This window comes from Nothobranchius furzeri, chromosome 4 (genome assembly GCF_043380555.1).
Source record: "Nothobranchius furzeri strain GRZ-AD chromosome 4, NfurGRZ-RIMD1, whole genome shotgun sequence".
Lineage (NCBI taxonomy): Eukaryota > Metazoa > Chordata > Actinopteri > Cyprinodontiformes > Nothobranchiidae > Nothobranchius > Nothobranchius furzeri.
This window is the reverse complement of record NC_091744.1, coordinates 917,563-935,177: the sequence shown is the minus strand read 5'-3', so window position 1 is coordinate 935,177 and position 17,615 is coordinate 917,563. Positions and strand designations below refer to the sequence as shown.

The window sequence follows — 17,615 nt, the reverse complement described above, 5'->3', positions numbered from 1 at the left end:
TATCATAACGTACGTGATGCATTTGACAAGACAGAGCTGAAAACGGCTCGTGCTGCATCAGTCACTGCCTCCTCTCCGGTCGGGTTTTTTTTTACCCTCTCTCTCTCTCTCCTCTTCCTCAGGATCCACTCCCTCTTTCCTATTCACTCTCTCTCTTTACATTTTTTAACCACAATTGTTAACCACAATTTTACCCACAAATTTTTGCTCATTTTAAATATATTTTAATCATTTTCTAAATTCTTTTTTCTATTTTACATGTTTTGTTTTTGTGAAGCGCCCCGTGATTTTTATCTTGAGAGGCGCTATAGAAAAGTTCTTTTTCTTCTCTCTCTCTTAATTCATGCACTTAAATATTAATGTTCTGATTTTATTGAAAAACTTGTTCTGTAATAGTTCCTTTACTATTGTGATCAAAAACATTTAATCTCAAATCTGAGGCTGCTCTGTAAATAGTTTTCAAATAAACTATACACATAGCAACTTCTGATCAGACTTAAAATAATGTATTGATGTAAACCACACCCATTTCCGGTTAAACTACACCCACTTCTGGGTTAGGCCACGCCTTCTCCGAGTAGAGATACAGATACAGGTAATTTAGATGGTTGAACAGATACAGATAGTGGTGTACTCGCTCATCCCTAATATTTATGTTACTTTTAACAATGTAATGAACTTTAGCTTTTAACCCCTTTTATAATATGCTTCACGACCTACAGTAATGCACTAACATATTTGTCTGGGTTACATGTACCTGGTAGCAACAAATAGACACCACTGAAGGTAATCAGAAATGAGGAACAGAAAATGAAATGATTCTTTCAGTGTTTAGATCAGCAGGAACTCTGAAAGGCTGCAGGCACATCAGTGAGCTTGCGGCCGCTGCGCTGGGGGAGGGGGGAGAGGGCTGAAGCAGGCAGTAAAGATGCAAAAACTACCGTTGTTAAAAGAAATGTGTGTTAACTTAGAAAATGTGGGCGCAAGTTTAATTACTTGTTAACTTTTTCTTCAACGTTAAGACTGCTGCACAAAAATAAATAAATAAATAAAAATTAAAGACTGCTGCTCGCGTGGGCCCCCTTGTGGTTGTGGGCCCCTGGGCCTGTGCCCAGTTTGCCCATATTATTATCTGGTCTTGGTCGTGAACTTTGACCTTAATTGAGGCAAGTGAGGCCTGCAGTTCTTTAGAAGTTGTCCTGGGATCTTTTGTGACCTCTCGGATGAGTTGTCTCTGAGCTCTTGGGGTAATTTTGGTCAGCCGCCCACTCCTGGGAAGGTTCAACACTGTTCCATGTTGTTGCCATTTGTGGATAATGGCTCTCACTGTGGTTCGCTGGAGTCCCAAAGCTTTAGAAATGGCTTTATAACCTTTACCAGACTGATAGATCTCAGTTACTTTTGTTCTCGTGTGTTCTTGAATTTCTTTGGATCTTGGCATGATGTCTAGCTTTTGAGGTGCTTTTGGTCTACTTCTCTGTGTCAGGCAGCTCGTATTTAAGTGATTTCTTGACTGAAACAGGTGTGGAAGTAATCAGGCTTGGGGGTGGCTACAGAAATTGAACTCAGGGGTGAAGCACCACAGTTGGGTTATTTTTTTAACAATATAATACAATTACTTAATCACACAGGGCAATGTAGGTTTGGATTTTGTTATCTCCCTAAATTATAAAAACCATCATTTCAAAACTGCATTTTGTGTTTACTTGTGTTATCTTTGACTAACGGTTAAATGTGTTTGATGATCGGAAACATTTTGTGTGACAAACATGCAAAAGAATAAGAAATCAGGAAGGCGGCAAATAGTTTTTCACACCACTGTAGATGGAACCAGATGTTCATGACCTGGCCGTTTCCCTGTCTCTTTTGGCGGCTGATGCAGAAAATGGGTTGAAGAGGGGTTTTAATGTTCAGCATTCATGTGAAACTCAGCGTAATCATTCATATTTAAAAAATAACCAGCATCCTACACTTTTTGGGTGAACCTCAAGCTTACAAATGAGGATCTTTTGTTCCCCCAGTGAAGACAAACATTCACGCATATGGGACAAAGACTTTATGTGATGAGTTTTCACACACACCTGATACTTTTGACTATAACCTTGGGTGACCTTGGGTGTCCTGAAAGGCGCTTTTAAATAAAATGTATTATTATTATATTATTATTATAAGCCAAAATTTTTATATTTATTATGTAAATGTGGCTGGTTAACTCTGAGTGAGAAACTCAACCAAATTAAATTTCATTGTTGGATTTGCTGCTTTTAATAGTCCATAAAAAGATGATCAAAAGGTTTACTCTGGCAATAATCATGAAAAACTCATTTAATCAATCAATCAAAGATACTTTATTAATCCCAGAGGGAAATTAGAGATGACAGAAAGCCATGTTTTCTACCTGAACAACACCCTTCATAAAGTCAAAAGCATAAATTTAGTCTTACCTTTGCTGGTTTATGGTCATACTAATCTGTGTTTAAAAAACCCACTCGGGTCATGTAATCCTATGTCCCAACGTCACACTGAGCTTATTGACTGTTTGGGACTTTTTTATAACCTATTGAAGAGTGTTTACAAGTCTCTGACATCACATTCAATCATTTTCCGGTTCTGCATAATGAAAGAAACTCCACGAGGTGTACTCAGCTGCTCCAAAACAAACAAAGAACTGTGATCTCAGAAAAATAAACCCAAAAAGAACGGTGAACTGTGGAGAGATTCTGATTCCGGGCAAAGATCCTGCTCTGAGTTGAGACTCCACCGGGTTTCGGTCGCAAACCTCTGCGACTAGTGGCTCTCCTATTCTTCGTTCTGGATGGGGATTCTGTGCACATCCTCTAGTTATAGCGTAGGGCCCAATCCCAATACTCACACTTGCACCCTTGCGCCCTTCAATTGTGCATTCTTGGCCAGGGGTGCAAGTGCGAAGGGTTTCTCGATTCTCAAGCGCAGAAGTTGACCACGCCCCCATTCACCCTTAATCTGCACTTTACCCAAGTCTGCAGCGATGCGGACTTCAGGCAAGGGTATTACCCACAAGTCATTGCTGAAGGAGAAAAGGCTCAAGTTCCTTTTCTGAAAATATGTATTTTCTAATCAAATTAGTAAATGTTAGGATGGTTAGTTGACGCTCCAAAACTGTTAGACAAAGCAGCAATAAATGCTAATTTATTTCAAATAACCTTTTGGCAGTTTTTTTCAAAGTTGTTAATACAGGTTTTTGAAAAAAGTTTCAGGGCGACCAGCATCCCGGCATGCGTTGCGATCGATCACACAATGTTCCCCGTCTTAATTCTGCAATCATTTGCACATTTGTGTACTACGCACTCGACGCCTTAAAGCACACTTTCTCCAAGTGCACTTTTCTGAAGTCCGCAGTGCGAGTATTGAGACTGGGCCGAGGTCTAAGATGGCTGCGCTCGAACAGGAAATAGGTCACAAGATGATTCGGTCCTGATAAAAGTGTCACGAAAACATTTTTAAACTACACTTAAATGCAGATTATACACAACATTTCTAGTCTGTATGATGTATAGAACATTCAGTGAAATTTTCATGTTATGTATGTATATATGTATGGTGATTCCTATCTTGTTCTTCTTCCTGTGGGATTGGTGTGTCAGCACTCTAGTGTCCCCTATGGACGAGCCGCTAACTGCCTGTAATATTAGGATGGAATCATCATTTGCAGATGGATATTTCAGCAAACAAAATTCAAGATGTTGGATGGGAAATGAACAAGTGCACAGACAGAATGATGTTTGTTTTATATAGAGGGCCAACAATTTCTCAGTCCGACTCTTGCCCACTTTAAGAATCCACTTTTTCCCTAACATATCAGTAACACAAACCTGATTTTACTGATGTATTAAACACCAAATAGCCTTCCTTCCTACCTGGAACCTCGTCTTCACGTCCCCTGATGCTCCGCTTCTTTAACAGTGTGTACTACCTGAGTCTAAGCAAACCTCTCAGAGAAAAGAGAGATGCTGAAAACATTTTCTATCTGAGGACATCTTTTGTGGTCAGCTCTCCCTGTGGGAGCGTGTTTGGCCGACAGCAACAGATGTTACTTCCTTTGTAAAGAAGAGTTTAGGAAAGCATGATGAGTTGAAACGAGAAAATGCTGCTGGCAGGTACTGTTTTCTTTTTAGCCCTAGGTGATAACATGCCTTTTATTGGCTCTTTATGAATTTGGTAACACTTGCAGAATTAGTAAATCATGTATTAGTTACCTCCTAATCATTATTTCATATCTAAATTGTGTAACAGTGAAAGTAAAAATGCATTAATAAGAACTTTGTTCATGGTTTGTTAAGTATGAATTAGCTTTTACATGAAACTAGTCAATAGAAGTTAAGTATTAATTAATGTGTTAGTCAGTTGCTTAAGAGTCCTTTGTTAATAGTTTGTTACATATGAATATGAAATGAGTAAACAGCTTTTACAAGGGACTAATCATTAAAAACAAAGCATTAATTAATGCATTGGTTAATTGTTTATTAAGTGAGAGTCATTGTTAAGTATTTGTTAGTAGTTACTTACGTGTTTATTCATGTGTAATTAAGGCTAAATAAGATGTAGTTGTCATAAAGTGTTACCATGAATTTTAATCATTGAGACTGAGAAACAGCCAGAAAAATCAAATACAGTTTGGATAAAGGAAGTTAAAGGAAGGAAAATCAGCAATTTAACAGCGTCATAAGCTTTGAATGGAAAAAAGAGAATAAAATGCAACAGCTGTAAAAGTTAAGTATGCTGGTATTCACAGATGGAGGAAAAGAAAAAGAAGAATTCTGAGATTTGCTTCAACCTGGCAGGGATTAATGTCGAGACAGTGGCTGTCTGCCTGGTCCAATACTGGCTCGATGTGCAGCTGGGTAGTATTTGACTCATTCACTGCCGGGCCCGCTGACTGGGTTGATTTGGCTGGCTGACAAAACATAAAAAGGGTTAGCAGCTTATTTTGCCTGTCTGACTCGAGGAGTAGTTGACCAACATGTGAAAAAGTGAAAAAACCTCTCCACTCCATTTGTACAATCTAAGCTCTGTTGTTCTATCTTGTTTTTAATCAATCCTTTGTTTTCATTTAAAAAATGATTTTTATTTGTTTATTTATTTATTTATTTATTGCAGATCATATTGTGGTATCTTACAGTGCATCTCTGCATTAACCCACATTCACAGTTTGGTTCTTAATCATTTAATCTAAGATCACTTCTAAACTTGACCTCAGAATAAGTTGTCTATTGATCTAAAATGTGTTGTCTTCATATGTGAATGGATACAGACCCTTCCCTGCACATTCTCAAAAAATGATGGAGAAAATATAATTATTATTCATAATACAGCATTAATCCACTGCCTCTTCATTCATTTTTTTCTGTCTTATATTAAACTCGCTTGGAAACCTAATGAAGTCCTTCCAGTTTTCCGTTAGAAAGTGCTGTCAGTCAAACCCACAATTTGTGTGCCATGAATGAAAATGCTGGATAGCTGTTAGTCATATTGGATTTTTTACAAACATGATATTTGCATTCTCACTGTTAGCTAAAGTAAAACATACAGCAGTACTTTTTAAATAAATCTGCATTTAAGGAAGCACACATTTTTTCGGTTACATATTTATTCTATAATTTCTTTATTTTGTACATGTATTGCCCATTGAGCTTATTGTTGTCAACAAAGGTTGTTTTAAGATGACATTCTATGTAAAATGCATGTTTTTGGTTTGTTTGTTTGTTTGTTTGTTTGTTTGTTTGTTTGTTTGTTTGTTGGGGGGGGGGGTCTTACAGTCAACATAAAAGACTATACTTAAAGGTACACTGTGAAACTTTTTCGTATGTTTACATATTTCTTTAGCCAGTATGTGCTACAGTGAGTCTTTAAGGGGTTAATGAAATGTCGCTCAGACCCCCACTGTCCTCTGTGGCCAGAATACCACACTTGCAACTTCAGAGCTGCCATCCAGTCCCTGTTGGACTACGTAAAGTGGAGCTAACATGCCAGCGCTGCAGTCTGCTTCCAGCAGGTTTCCTGCATGTTTTAGATCACAGCTGAGTTGTTTTATTTAGAGATGAATAACTCCTGTAGAAACTAATGAAGGCTGAGGGGAGCATTTAGATTAAGGTGTTAAATAGACAAATGCACAGCAAGGAGCTGAGTTTTACTTTTGTTGTTACTAACAAACACCAGAGGGTGCTAAAAGCAAGCCAAAACTGCATAGAATTCCTTTAGTTTGTTATATCATGGCTGGATCATGACTGGCTTTCCACTGGATGTGTAGACGTGTTCCTGAAGCGTCGTACGCAGCTAGCTTCCGTTAGAGTTCATGGGTGTGTTTCCACCAGCCACGAAGCGGCGCATTGTGGACGCATCACAGAAGTGTGATGTTGCATCGCTCGGCAAAATCCCTTTATACTTCTACTTTTAAAAAGTTAAGTTTAACATTTTAAAAGTTATTAGGGCCATTAAAACATATTTATTTATTTTTTACTTTTTCAACAGTGTTTTCCAATAGCTTTCCATAATTTAAGCTCATGATTTTTTTACATTCTCTTCCGTTTCAGGGTTCTAATTTAAACTTGTGAGCATGTTGCTTGAAACAGGGTCACTCCTTTTCTTTTCATCATAGTGTGAAGGGGGTCTTACATCGAGGTGACTCCTGAGCATCACCAACAGTAAAGTCTCTATTTTTATTTAATTAAATAACAAATAGTACAAAAAAATAATTCCAGTAAAATTTAGATTTTATTTATCAGCTCCAATGTTTAATTTAATTTTAGTCATCAGAGCTGATTAAATAAATAAATAAATAAATAAATGTATGAATGAATGAACGAATGAATGAATGAATGAATGAATGAATAAATAAATAAATAAATAAATGGGGGAAATTGACCGTTTTCTTCTTTGGAAACTTTCTTGAAATCACACCCAGGTCATGGATATGATAAAAGCAGCAACGAGGGGATGAGAAGACCCACTAAACGAAGTCAGGCTGTTTTTGGCGATGGAGCAGGTTCCTGAAAGGCAGCAAAGATATGCAGGCCTTAAACAATGAAGATAAGACAAAGAGATGGACAGGAAATAGAAGGCTGCCAGATAAAATAAAATAGAGCAGCATAGAGCTGGAGTGACTGACTGACCCAGATGATAAAACAGGAGTGATGTGGCCAGGATCCTTACAGCATCATAAAAAAAGAAATCATGCGCAGATTTAAGCTAATCTGACTGGATCATGCAGTAAACAACTGTTCAGGTGAGTTATGACTGACGTGTGTTTTATGTATTTGTACCACAGCATCATATGTTCTGGGAATCTGAGCTACAGTGAGGAGATGGAAAGTAAAATGGGGTTTTACTTCCATGTTTGGGGTGTTTAAACATTTCTTTGATATATTGTTTTGAAACTGTGGTTCGTTTTCATGCTGAGCCGTACCTTATGTTGGAGTGTAATATACGCTGCAGACAAGGATTACATTGAAAAAGGTAACAGAGGTATTTCAATCTAGGCCACGTCAGATTACAGGTATTGGTGTTGACCTGGAGAACCTTTACACTCGGAAAAGGTTCTGAAGTTCTGGCAGTTGTCTCTTGCTTTTAGCTCCACTAACAGCCTCCTTTTAGCTAGGCACATTCCTCAGTTTGTTTCCAGCCGCAAACTGTTACTGTAGGAGTTCTGGTGATAAAGTCGCTGTGTCCAGGCACCATGTCATTTACAATGTCTCGACAGCAGTTTGAGTTTACTCTATGCAGGGGGCTCTAGGGTCAAAGGTTACCCTGAAAACTGAACATCTTTGCTTTTGGGGCTCCAAATGAATTTGGTCACTCACATTTTTTGTAAGCTATGGTCTTTACTAAATACAGAAATACAACATGATGATGTTTTTCATAGAGAAGCTACTTCTCTTTGTATCCAAAGGAGTGATTCAATTCTGAGAGTTTAATTAAAAAAATCAAATTGTTCATAAGATATTTTTCTAACAACACACACACACACACACACACACATACACTCACACGTATGTACAATCATCACTAAAACCATTCCTGCCCTCCTACCTTTTGGCAGGTGATAAAAACAAAGACGTAACATAAATCGATTTAGTTTTTTTTTTAAGCAAAAATGTGTCCGTTTGAATTTGGGGTTAAAATCCAACTTGTTACGTAAAGAATATTTGCATATTTCTGGAAGGTGAAACAAGATCATGCTTGTATTCACAGACATGCTTCATGTAGCTAAGTCATCGCATTTACTCATCTTTTAAAGCTGACGCGTAATAAACAATTAATGAAAGATGCTTTATTTCATTTATGACCTCATCCAAGCTGTGGCTATAATATGCTGACGTCTTGATTAAAGACAGTTTTCTGTCAAAGTAAAAACTTACAACAGCAGCTCAAATTCAAGGCTTGTCATAAATGAAATCCAATGTACAAAATAGTCTGAATATTTCATAAAAAATTGTAAGATTATGTATTACAATTATGAAATACATTTAATACATTTACAAATTGTCTTTTTTCTTTTCCTCATTTTATTTTATTTTCTTCATTTTATTTTTGATAAATTTCCCCAAAAACACAAACCAGAGCAAAACATTAAAAGATTGCATCAGCACAGCCAAAGTTATTCAAAAAACATGACCGTCTGCACAAATAAATGCACGAGGGACCTCTAAGGGTTAAAATTAAAGACAACAATGAGACAATACTAAAAATGGGTGTCATAAGACATAAAAAACACTAAAATCAAATAAAATAAAATGCACATAATGCCTAAAAACATTAAAGATAAATTAAAACATTCCAATAATATTACCAGAGAGAAATTGTGTTATTTCATGGTGCATTTGATTTTGCACGTTTCTGTTTTTTAACTGGATTTGTCTTTTAATTGTTATTACTAAATTCCAAATGTAATTATTTATTCTGGAATTAACTCCCATTAGTCCATATTACCAATGACCTAATGATGTATTTATTCACTCAACTGTATTGTTGTTTTTCTACGGTTTTAACCTTGCAATCAAATATTAAGTGTAATGAAAGATAATGAGTATGTAGGAGAAAGTGTCCAAAATTGGCTTCAACAATTGCTGGATTTAAGTGTTTCATTTATTATTTTTTATTTTTTACAACAGGCAATCCTCTTGAGACAACTGAAGAGAATTAAAGAGGATTCATTTGAAATCAAGACTAATAAAAACAGGTCTGAGCATCTCATGCCTTCAAGAGACAGCTTTTCCTCTGGCTTAGAAAACTTTTGGAAACAAATTAAAACAGTGGGAGCTGTGGTGACGAGATACATAATATTTTACGCTGGATTAGAGCCTAAACCGCAGTTAATCCCCATGAGAAAGGTAAATAGCTAAATGTCAGCTGGTATCCCGTTAAACATGCAAATTAGAACAGCCCTTCTGTGTGTTCCACTTAACCCATCTCCCTTTTTCCACCTTTGTATTACCATAGCAATTACACCCTCATTGTTTTATTACACACGACATTCTTTAAACCTGAAATTACTAACTGCTGTACCTTCGTGTTGATGACTATGGTAAAAACGGACAAATTAGCTACTGTAAGAGGATGTGACGTCAGATATGTTAGAAATCTGCATGTTTATCACTGTATCGTTTACTAAGGTGTACCAGAACGTACCATACCAGGTTTATTTATAAAGTACATTTAAAAATAGCATTCCAGCTGACAGAAGTGCTGTACAATAAAAGAAGGAGACCCCGAAATAACAAACAAGGTAAAAATTCAGATAAAAGAATAAAGGGATGATAAGTTAAAATAATTAAAATATTTTAAATAAACATACTAGAGTAAAAACAAGGCCACGACTAAAAACATAAAATAAAATAAAAACATACTAAAAGGTTATGAATGGAGGTGCTTGTAATAATTAAGATTAAGGGACAAACGGAAGATGGTACACATTCTGGACAGAGAAGATAGATGTTTAGAGAGAGGATTAAAACAGGAAAGACATTAAACAGAGGAGAGGCGTCCGGTTTCACCTTTCCAGCACCTGCAATGCCTGAACCTAATTCCAAAACAGTTTCAGTCTAGGTCACACCCTCCTGCATCTAATCAAAACAACCATCCCCACACAATGGGGGCTAACGACTTCAATGACTGATCAGGGGTAGGAAGGAGGGGTATTCATAGGTAGTTTCAGCTTGTTAAGCAACAATAGACAGCTACATTTATAAGCTTGACCCTCCCATATTCCAGTCAAAATTTACTGGAAACCAGAGAAGTCCAGCTGCCTTTATTCAAACCTCTTTGGGTAGCTGTCAATGAACAGAAATAATAAAGTCTGGTTATTTTCAACACGTCAAAAGACATTTCTCTGGTCTTTAATAGGATTTAAGAAAGTATCTTGACTGTAAATTGTTTTATGACTTTGTTTGGTCAAGGCACTGGGTGTTTCTGGAAATAATGCTAAACTCTTAATGACATTTGTTCTTTTCTTCTCTCTGTCTCTTTTCATGTAGGACTACAGCCTTGCTCGGAGAATTTCCAATTCTGTTTTATTGAGACGCACGACTGTCAGGGGCCATGAGTTGCTGCTGGGGTGACGTCCTTCAAAACCCTTCGACGTGGAACACCTAAAATGGGGACAAGAATCTTTGCCATGCCTCAAGCTCGGCTCTAATTATCAAGAAGAACCCCTCTCGCTTCACATTTTTCTCCCGCTAGGATTTGCCCCCCTTGCCCCCTAACCTGCAACCCCATCTCGTTTTGAATTTGAACTGCTCCTCTCTACAGTCACCTTTCTTTTTTACACCCTTTCCACCAAGGCGACATCAAACACTCCAAATTCAAACCATGGCCAGAAAACTGTCCTTCCTGTCTCCCTCCCTCCTTCTTTCCATCCTGCTTCCTGCACTGGTGATCCTCCGCCTGCCTGCTTCAGTGAAAGGGGACTGCTGGCTGATAGAGGGGGATAAAGGTTACGTTTGGTTAGCCATCTGCAGTCAGAACCAGCCTCCATACGAAACCATTCCCCAGCACATCAACAGCACGGTCAGTAATAACCTATCAGTCTTTTATCAGTTTTTGTACTCACACCTCCACCTCTGTTAAATTATATGCCTTGATGCATTTCAGCTATGATAGTGTCGACTCAAAAGCAGATGTGCCTATTTGTCGCTGCATCTGTTGCAAAGCTTCAACAAAGTGTGTTTCCTCACTTAACAGTGATTACGTCACTGTAGACAATTTCTACAACAAGTGAATTTCAGATCAGCTCTAAGGTTATTGAAATGCATTTTTTTTAATATTATGACTGAATTAAAGTTAAAAATAATTTGGAAATCTGAGGCAGTATTTTGGGGTATCTAAAATCTTCCAAAACAAACATACATGATAACATAAAAGCAGCATTTATCCTAGCTATGAGCTCATCTGTTTCTCACATTGTTGAAGGGACATCTTTCCAAGTGCTGACTGGCACATGATGCACTCAAGGCCATTGCAGCATCTAACTTTAATTCCTTTTTAAAGTGTTCTGGTATAGATAGGTAAACATGCTCCGCCCTCATCATGCAGCATGGAAACATCAAAATGTTTCATAGCTGGCCAAACAACTGGCTCTAGAAAACAGAAGAGATAGTGACTGGCTCAGTAACCACTATGGTGTCTTGGTGCAATGAATGCATGACAAGATCAAATCATCACCACTCCTCCACCTTGTTACAATTGCTGTTAGGTGTTTGGGCGGTGCACTGTTCGGAGTTATGCCACAATGCAGCAACACATCGGCAAAAGTCAGAATGCAAGTTCCAGAAGCTTTGGGGTGTCAGGTTGTGCTTGGAAGTATTTGTACTGCCCAATTTATTTTTCTCTTTTATCTTTGACACATTTGTTCTATCTTCCTGGTTCAATATTGGGAGTTGAAATTGCTCAGAAATGTTCTAAGATGAAACAAACATGTAGAAACATTTCTAAGTGAGTATTCCATATTTTTGTTTTCCTTTGTACAAACCTTGATGATGCAGGCAAACCAACAGCCTAACTGCCTTAATAGAGATAATCTCACTTTATGTTAGACTTTGAAAATGTGCGCGCATGCACACACACACACACACACACACACACACACACACAAGCACACATTTTGGCTAGCTTCTAAAAAAGAAAATGTGCAGTATTTTGACACAGAGAGTTGATATTTACAATTGTTGATGGTATGTTTACCCGTTTCTCAGGTTCAGGATTTGAGACTGAACGAGAACAAACTCAAGGCGGTGCTCTTTACCTCCATGTATCGCTTCACAAACCTTACTGACCTCAACCTAACAAAAAATGAGATCAGCTACATTGAAGATGGGGCCTTTGCTGGGCAGTCAAACCTGCAGGTTTGTTACTCTGTGTGTGTTTCTCGTGCCATGTGTGTTTTCCTGTTTTGAAGGCAAAAATCAAAGAGAACAGATTAAAGTCAAATGAGTTCATTTTGCCCTTCCGCATTACTCTCTGTCAATGAAACTCTTTAGTTTAATAGCTCCTTTTCTGATATGAAGTGTGTCATGGTCACATTAATACGATTTTAGAGAAGTCCATGTTACATAACCCAAACATTCTTTTCTTCACACTTTCAGGGTGAAGAAATTATATCTTTTACAGTCTTCCACACTGGTACTTGTTGTTGCTAAACTCTACACATTATAAAACCATTTTTATTTTATGAAATCAAATAGAAGAAACGCCACATTTGTTTTTCTCTAAACTGTGTTGCTACATTCATCCAAATATGGTAATAGCTTTTATTTTAGTTGTTTTATGTAACGGTTCCATATCATTCTATTTTAAACATCTGAAAGCAAAGCTGGGCACAGTAGATGACAAAATATTGCTGTTGTCACCATTGAGATATTATTTATCTTAAATACGTGTTATTTTTGTCGGCCTGAATTTATACGCAGAAATAAAACACTTTATTTCAGTGAAACTCCACCCACGCTCGCTCCAACAAAACGTGCTTACAACAGCGTCTCAGGCGAGTCAGTTGTTTTGGTCAAAGTGGTCCAGTGCTTCGAGTGTTGACCATCTTACTTTTGTCAGGTGCTGATGTGGGTTCAAATCTCAGTGGTGTTTAGTAGTGATGTATTTAGCCAGGTGAAGCAGATCTAAACACCTTTGAATATGATCATGTCCAAGCAGCATTCTAGTAGATTTATTCAGCTCGCCTCACATGGACTCACACTGGCCAAATAAACAAATAAAGTCCAAATAAAAACCAGTAAAGGGTTGAAAATATAAAACTGGCAAGTGTAGCTAAAATAGAAGAAAAGTTACAGCAAAAATTTTAATACATATTTGAACTCGTCGTGTGGAAAAAGGTACAAGTAGCAATTACCTCTCAGATCAAGCAAACCGGTCCTTTTGCCGTGCTCTCTGTTCCACTTAGATATTTAAAGGATGTTCTTTTCTTGTCAGGTTCTTCAACTGGGCTACAACAAACTGACCAACCTAACTGAGGGAATGTTGAGAGGTCTGGGCCGAATGCAGTGCCTCTTTTTGCAACACAACCTCATTGAAGTCATTTCCACCAATGCCTTCTGGGAGTGCCCTAGTCTTAGCAGCTTGGATTTATCCTCTAACAAGTTGGCCCGTCTAGACCAATCTACCTTCACCGTTGTTAGCAGACTGATGGTTTGTGAATTGGCAGGAAACCCTTTCCACTGTGGCTGTGAGCTGTACAGCTTTCTGACTTGGCTAGAGGAGTTTAACAATATTACCCACACCTATGACCGCCTCCAGTGTGAAACCCCCCCTGAAATGATGGGTTACCCACTTTTGAGCCCAGTGCCTGGACACGGAAGGAACGCTCGTCACATTCTTTTGACCGCCTGTCGAGATGGCGTCATTATTCCAGAGATGGCGGGGATGACCCCACAGATGCCTGATCCAGATGGCTCTGGGATGGGTTTGGACAAAGCAGACACGTTGCAGTACTTTACCGTCGTAACAACAGCTGATCCTAACTACACCACACAGATCACGATGAAGCTTGAAACCGTCTCTCTTCACACTGCCTCTCTCCTTGTGCACATTCCGAACCCTTACAGCAAGATGTATGTCCTCGCCCAGTACAACCACACATCTGTTACAGACATTCAAACTCTTAAAAACAAACTAGAGGAAATTAACTTGGAGAAGCTGAAACCGCACACAAACTACACCTTTTGTGTGGCTGCTGTCAGTAAATCCCAGCACTACAACCACACTTGCCTGTCGTTTACCACTCGGGCTATGTTACCAGAGGACCACCATACCAGTCCATCTACAACTACTCACTACATCATGACCATCCTGGGATGTCTCTTTGGCATGGTCATTGTGCTTGGATTTGTCTACTACTGCCTCAGACGGCGCCGTATCCAGGAGGAGAATGAAAAAAACATAAGTGTGAAGAAGACAATTCTGGAGATGAGGTGGGTGGCTGTTTTAAGGGTCTTGTGGAGTACATTAAACATTAAGATATAAGAGGAACCATAAGAGTAATAGATAATATTAGAGATGCTCTGATCTGCAGCAGTTTTGCCACATCGTGTTTTACCCCTACTGGAAGCATGAGCAGAAGAACAGCGTGACTTTCCCTGCATGACAGGAGAATCTCAGCCACGGAGCGGCTTCTTTGCTGTTTTCCTCACTGAACTTGTGAGATCACAAAATTCCTCAAGTTTATGCCATCTGCCATTAAACCAAAAAGAAGGAAATTACATTTGATATTGCAGTTTGATGTCATACATGATGTTGTTCCTCTCCACTGCCAGGGGTGTGGGGGCCACCGCAGCTACTGGGGTCAAGGTGAAACGTTGCTGTGTGGGCCAAGGGCACAAAGCCCACAGAAGCTATAGCATTTTCATCAATTTTGAGTGTTTTTCTTGGCTCTCTGGGCATGTTTTTTTTAAATGTATTGTCCCCATTATATAAAAGAAAAGAATGAAAACTGTCTTTTAAATAGCACCTCTCGAGATAAAAAGCACGAGGCGCTTCACTAAAACAAACAAAAATAAATTCAATATAAAAAATATTTCAAAAAATGATTAAAAATGTTTAAAATGAGAAAAAGTTAAAATTGTGATAAAAATGTAAGGACAAGGAGAGGGGAAATGAACAGGAATGAGGCAAATCAGTGGATCCCAGGAGAGGCGGAACAAACGCAGAATAAGGAAAGGGTGGTGACAAGTGTCACGCAAAAGCCAGCTTGAGTAGGTGAGTTTTCAGCAGCACTTTGAAGACCACTGAGTCTTTACTCACTGTAAGGTATTGAAACACATGAATTTCAAACACTCGATAGTTTGTATTGTAAAATTACAAACATGCATGGACGTAATTTTGGGGGGGGGGACATGTCCCCCCCATTTTTTCCAAAGTCAAGTTTTGACCCCTGCAATTTTTACCATCCAAAAACAATATTACACTATATTAAATTGACACTGGTTGAGCTCTAGGACCAAGCGGAAAACAACCGTTTGTGTTGAAGCCTGTTTCTGTCATGATGGGTGGTAATTTCTTAACCCACATGAAGAATCACTCAGGGATAAGGTAAGAGATGATAATAAAATCTTTATTTTATAAAGAAAACAAAGCGAAAACTGAGGGCGCTGATCCAAACGGGACAGGAAACGAGGCAACTCCGACTCTAAGAAGAACGGTGAGAGTGATTAGGAACTGAGAACCAGGAGATGAATAATCCTGAGGGGAACGGGCTTACTGAGTTGAGCAGGACGAGGGGCAGGAGGGAGAGGCAAGTCAGGTTGATGCAGGGAGGAGATGGTCGCTGGAGGAGATGCTGGATCCAGGAAGGCAGGTGAGCAGTGGAGAGCAGGAGGCCAGGGAAGCTGAACGACGCTTGTGATAAATCACACCTCAGGCAGGTGGAGGGAATCCAGGGCTGGTACAGACAAGAATGCAGAGCTGGGCAGTGGCGGTTCTACATCGAATTACTCCCCGGGCAAGGCCCCCTTTGAGCGCCCCCCCCCCCCCCCCCCCAACCGCCCCACCACCACCACCACCCCACCTGCATGAACACACGCATGTTTTCTACAAAAAGTCATGTTTTATTAGAACGACTATTGAGCATTCATTTTTCTAAGTTGCACATATTTACATTAATTACTATGAAGTTGTCAGAATGTAAAGCAATATACATTATATACTGTATCAAAATATATAGAATCAAAAATACAAAAACAAACAATAACTAAATATTAAGAATATATGATCATAATATATAATAAATATTCTAAATAGCAAAAATATTTCACACATAACAATCTAAAGATAATCACTACAGCATTGCACTTAGAATAGAAAACACAAACTAAAATTAAAACCTAACCTTGATGCAAAGTCATCAATAATGTCATCATATGAAATCTGCTCCCCAACTGAGTGATTGATACTAATCAGAGCCAGGTTAGTGAGCCGCCCCTGAAACATAGGTGACCTCAGGTATGACTTGATCAAGTTTTGAAAAGCTCCTCTCAGCTGGAGCCACAGGGACTGGCAGAGCAGTCCAAAAGTTGGGGTAGATCTCCAATAGATCTTTATCCTGATCCATAATATTTTAGAATTGCCTCTGAAATTGTAATTTAAACTGACATAAAAAACTGTAGACTACCAAAAATGCCAACTTTTACAGAACGAATCATGTAAAAAATAATCAGTGCAGCCATCTGCAATAAATAAACAGGATAGTTAGTGGAGATTGGGGAGTTTTCTTCTGCTTGTACAGTTGTTTTATTTATTATTATGTGAACATGATCAACATGTGTTTGTTGTTGTTCAGGCAGGCCACAGGCTGCAGTGAGCATTTAACAAATCCTAGTTTGAATCAGTAAAAAAAGATTCAAGGACTTTTTTCGAACCATTTGAATATTCGTTTCAATATTTCAGCCCTATTAGCTCTGTTAGCAGTTAGCTGACCGCATTTAACCGTTAAAATCCCAGTTAACTGGTTCAAAACATTGGAAACATGCATCATGAGAGCTACATACCTTTATCTTTCTCCTCTTTTTTCTTTTTCTTTCCCCCTGAATGGGGCACCTGGTGGTTTTAGCCTTTTTATGTTCATCTCTTCTGTTTGGCTCCTGACTCAGTAAGTTTCCTTTAGTCAGGACTAAACAATTTGACCTTGATGGGGGGGTGACCACAAAATCGTTTTGTTTTTCCTTTTTTTATTCGGCCATTTCACACAATTCAGAGAAACCTGAAAGAATGGTAGGCCTGTGTTTATATTATGAATGAAATGTGCATTAAATGGAAGAACGTTAAGATGTGATTGACTTTAGCCATGTTAATACAGTTGATTCAGCCCCTGCACGCTCATTCATTTGGGAAAGACGCAGAGGTGAATTCCCCCGCCGCACCCCTCCCCTTCCTGTTCTTCATAGACACACGGTGCATGTGAACGTTCTCAGTCAGCAGGAGCGCCTGCAGCTGCAGGGGGCGCCAACTTGCTGTTTCCAATCCAGACACTGTCATATGACAGATAATAGAAAACCTCGGTGCGGCGCAGATTTCCTTTTTTTTTTTTTTTACTCCGCGCTTGTGCGCCCCTTTTGTGTCATGAAAAAATGCCGCCCCGGGCA

The 17,615-nt window shown here is 38.7% G+C and overlaps 2 protein-coding genes across 3 annotated transcripts in view; one reads left to right on the top strand and one right to left on the bottom strand.

The window, feature by feature from the left end:
* LOC139069571 (involucrin-like) overlaps positions 1 to 17,615 on the bottom strand; it is a 299,878-nt gene that overhangs the window by 179,274 nt on the left and 102,989 nt on the right. The gene's annotated exons all lie outside the window — the stretch shown is intronic.
* LOC107391362 (protein phosphatase 1 regulatory subunit 29) overlaps positions 1 to 17,615 on the top strand; it is a 312,738-nt gene that overhangs the window by 274,534 nt on the left and 20,589 nt on the right. For both annotated transcript variants that reach the window (XM_015968644.3, XM_054743519.2), the window contains 3 exons: positions 10,509 to 11,040; positions 12,225 to 12,374; positions 13,453 to 14,450. In XM_015968644.3, the coding sequence (XP_015824130.1) occupies positions 10,843 to 11,040; positions 12,225 to 12,374; positions 13,453 to 14,450 (1,346 nt within the window). In that variant the 5' untranslated portion in view covers positions 10,509 to 10,842. The remainder of the gene's footprint in view (positions 1 to 10,508; positions 11,041 to 12,224; positions 12,375 to 13,452; positions 14,451 to 17,615) is intronic.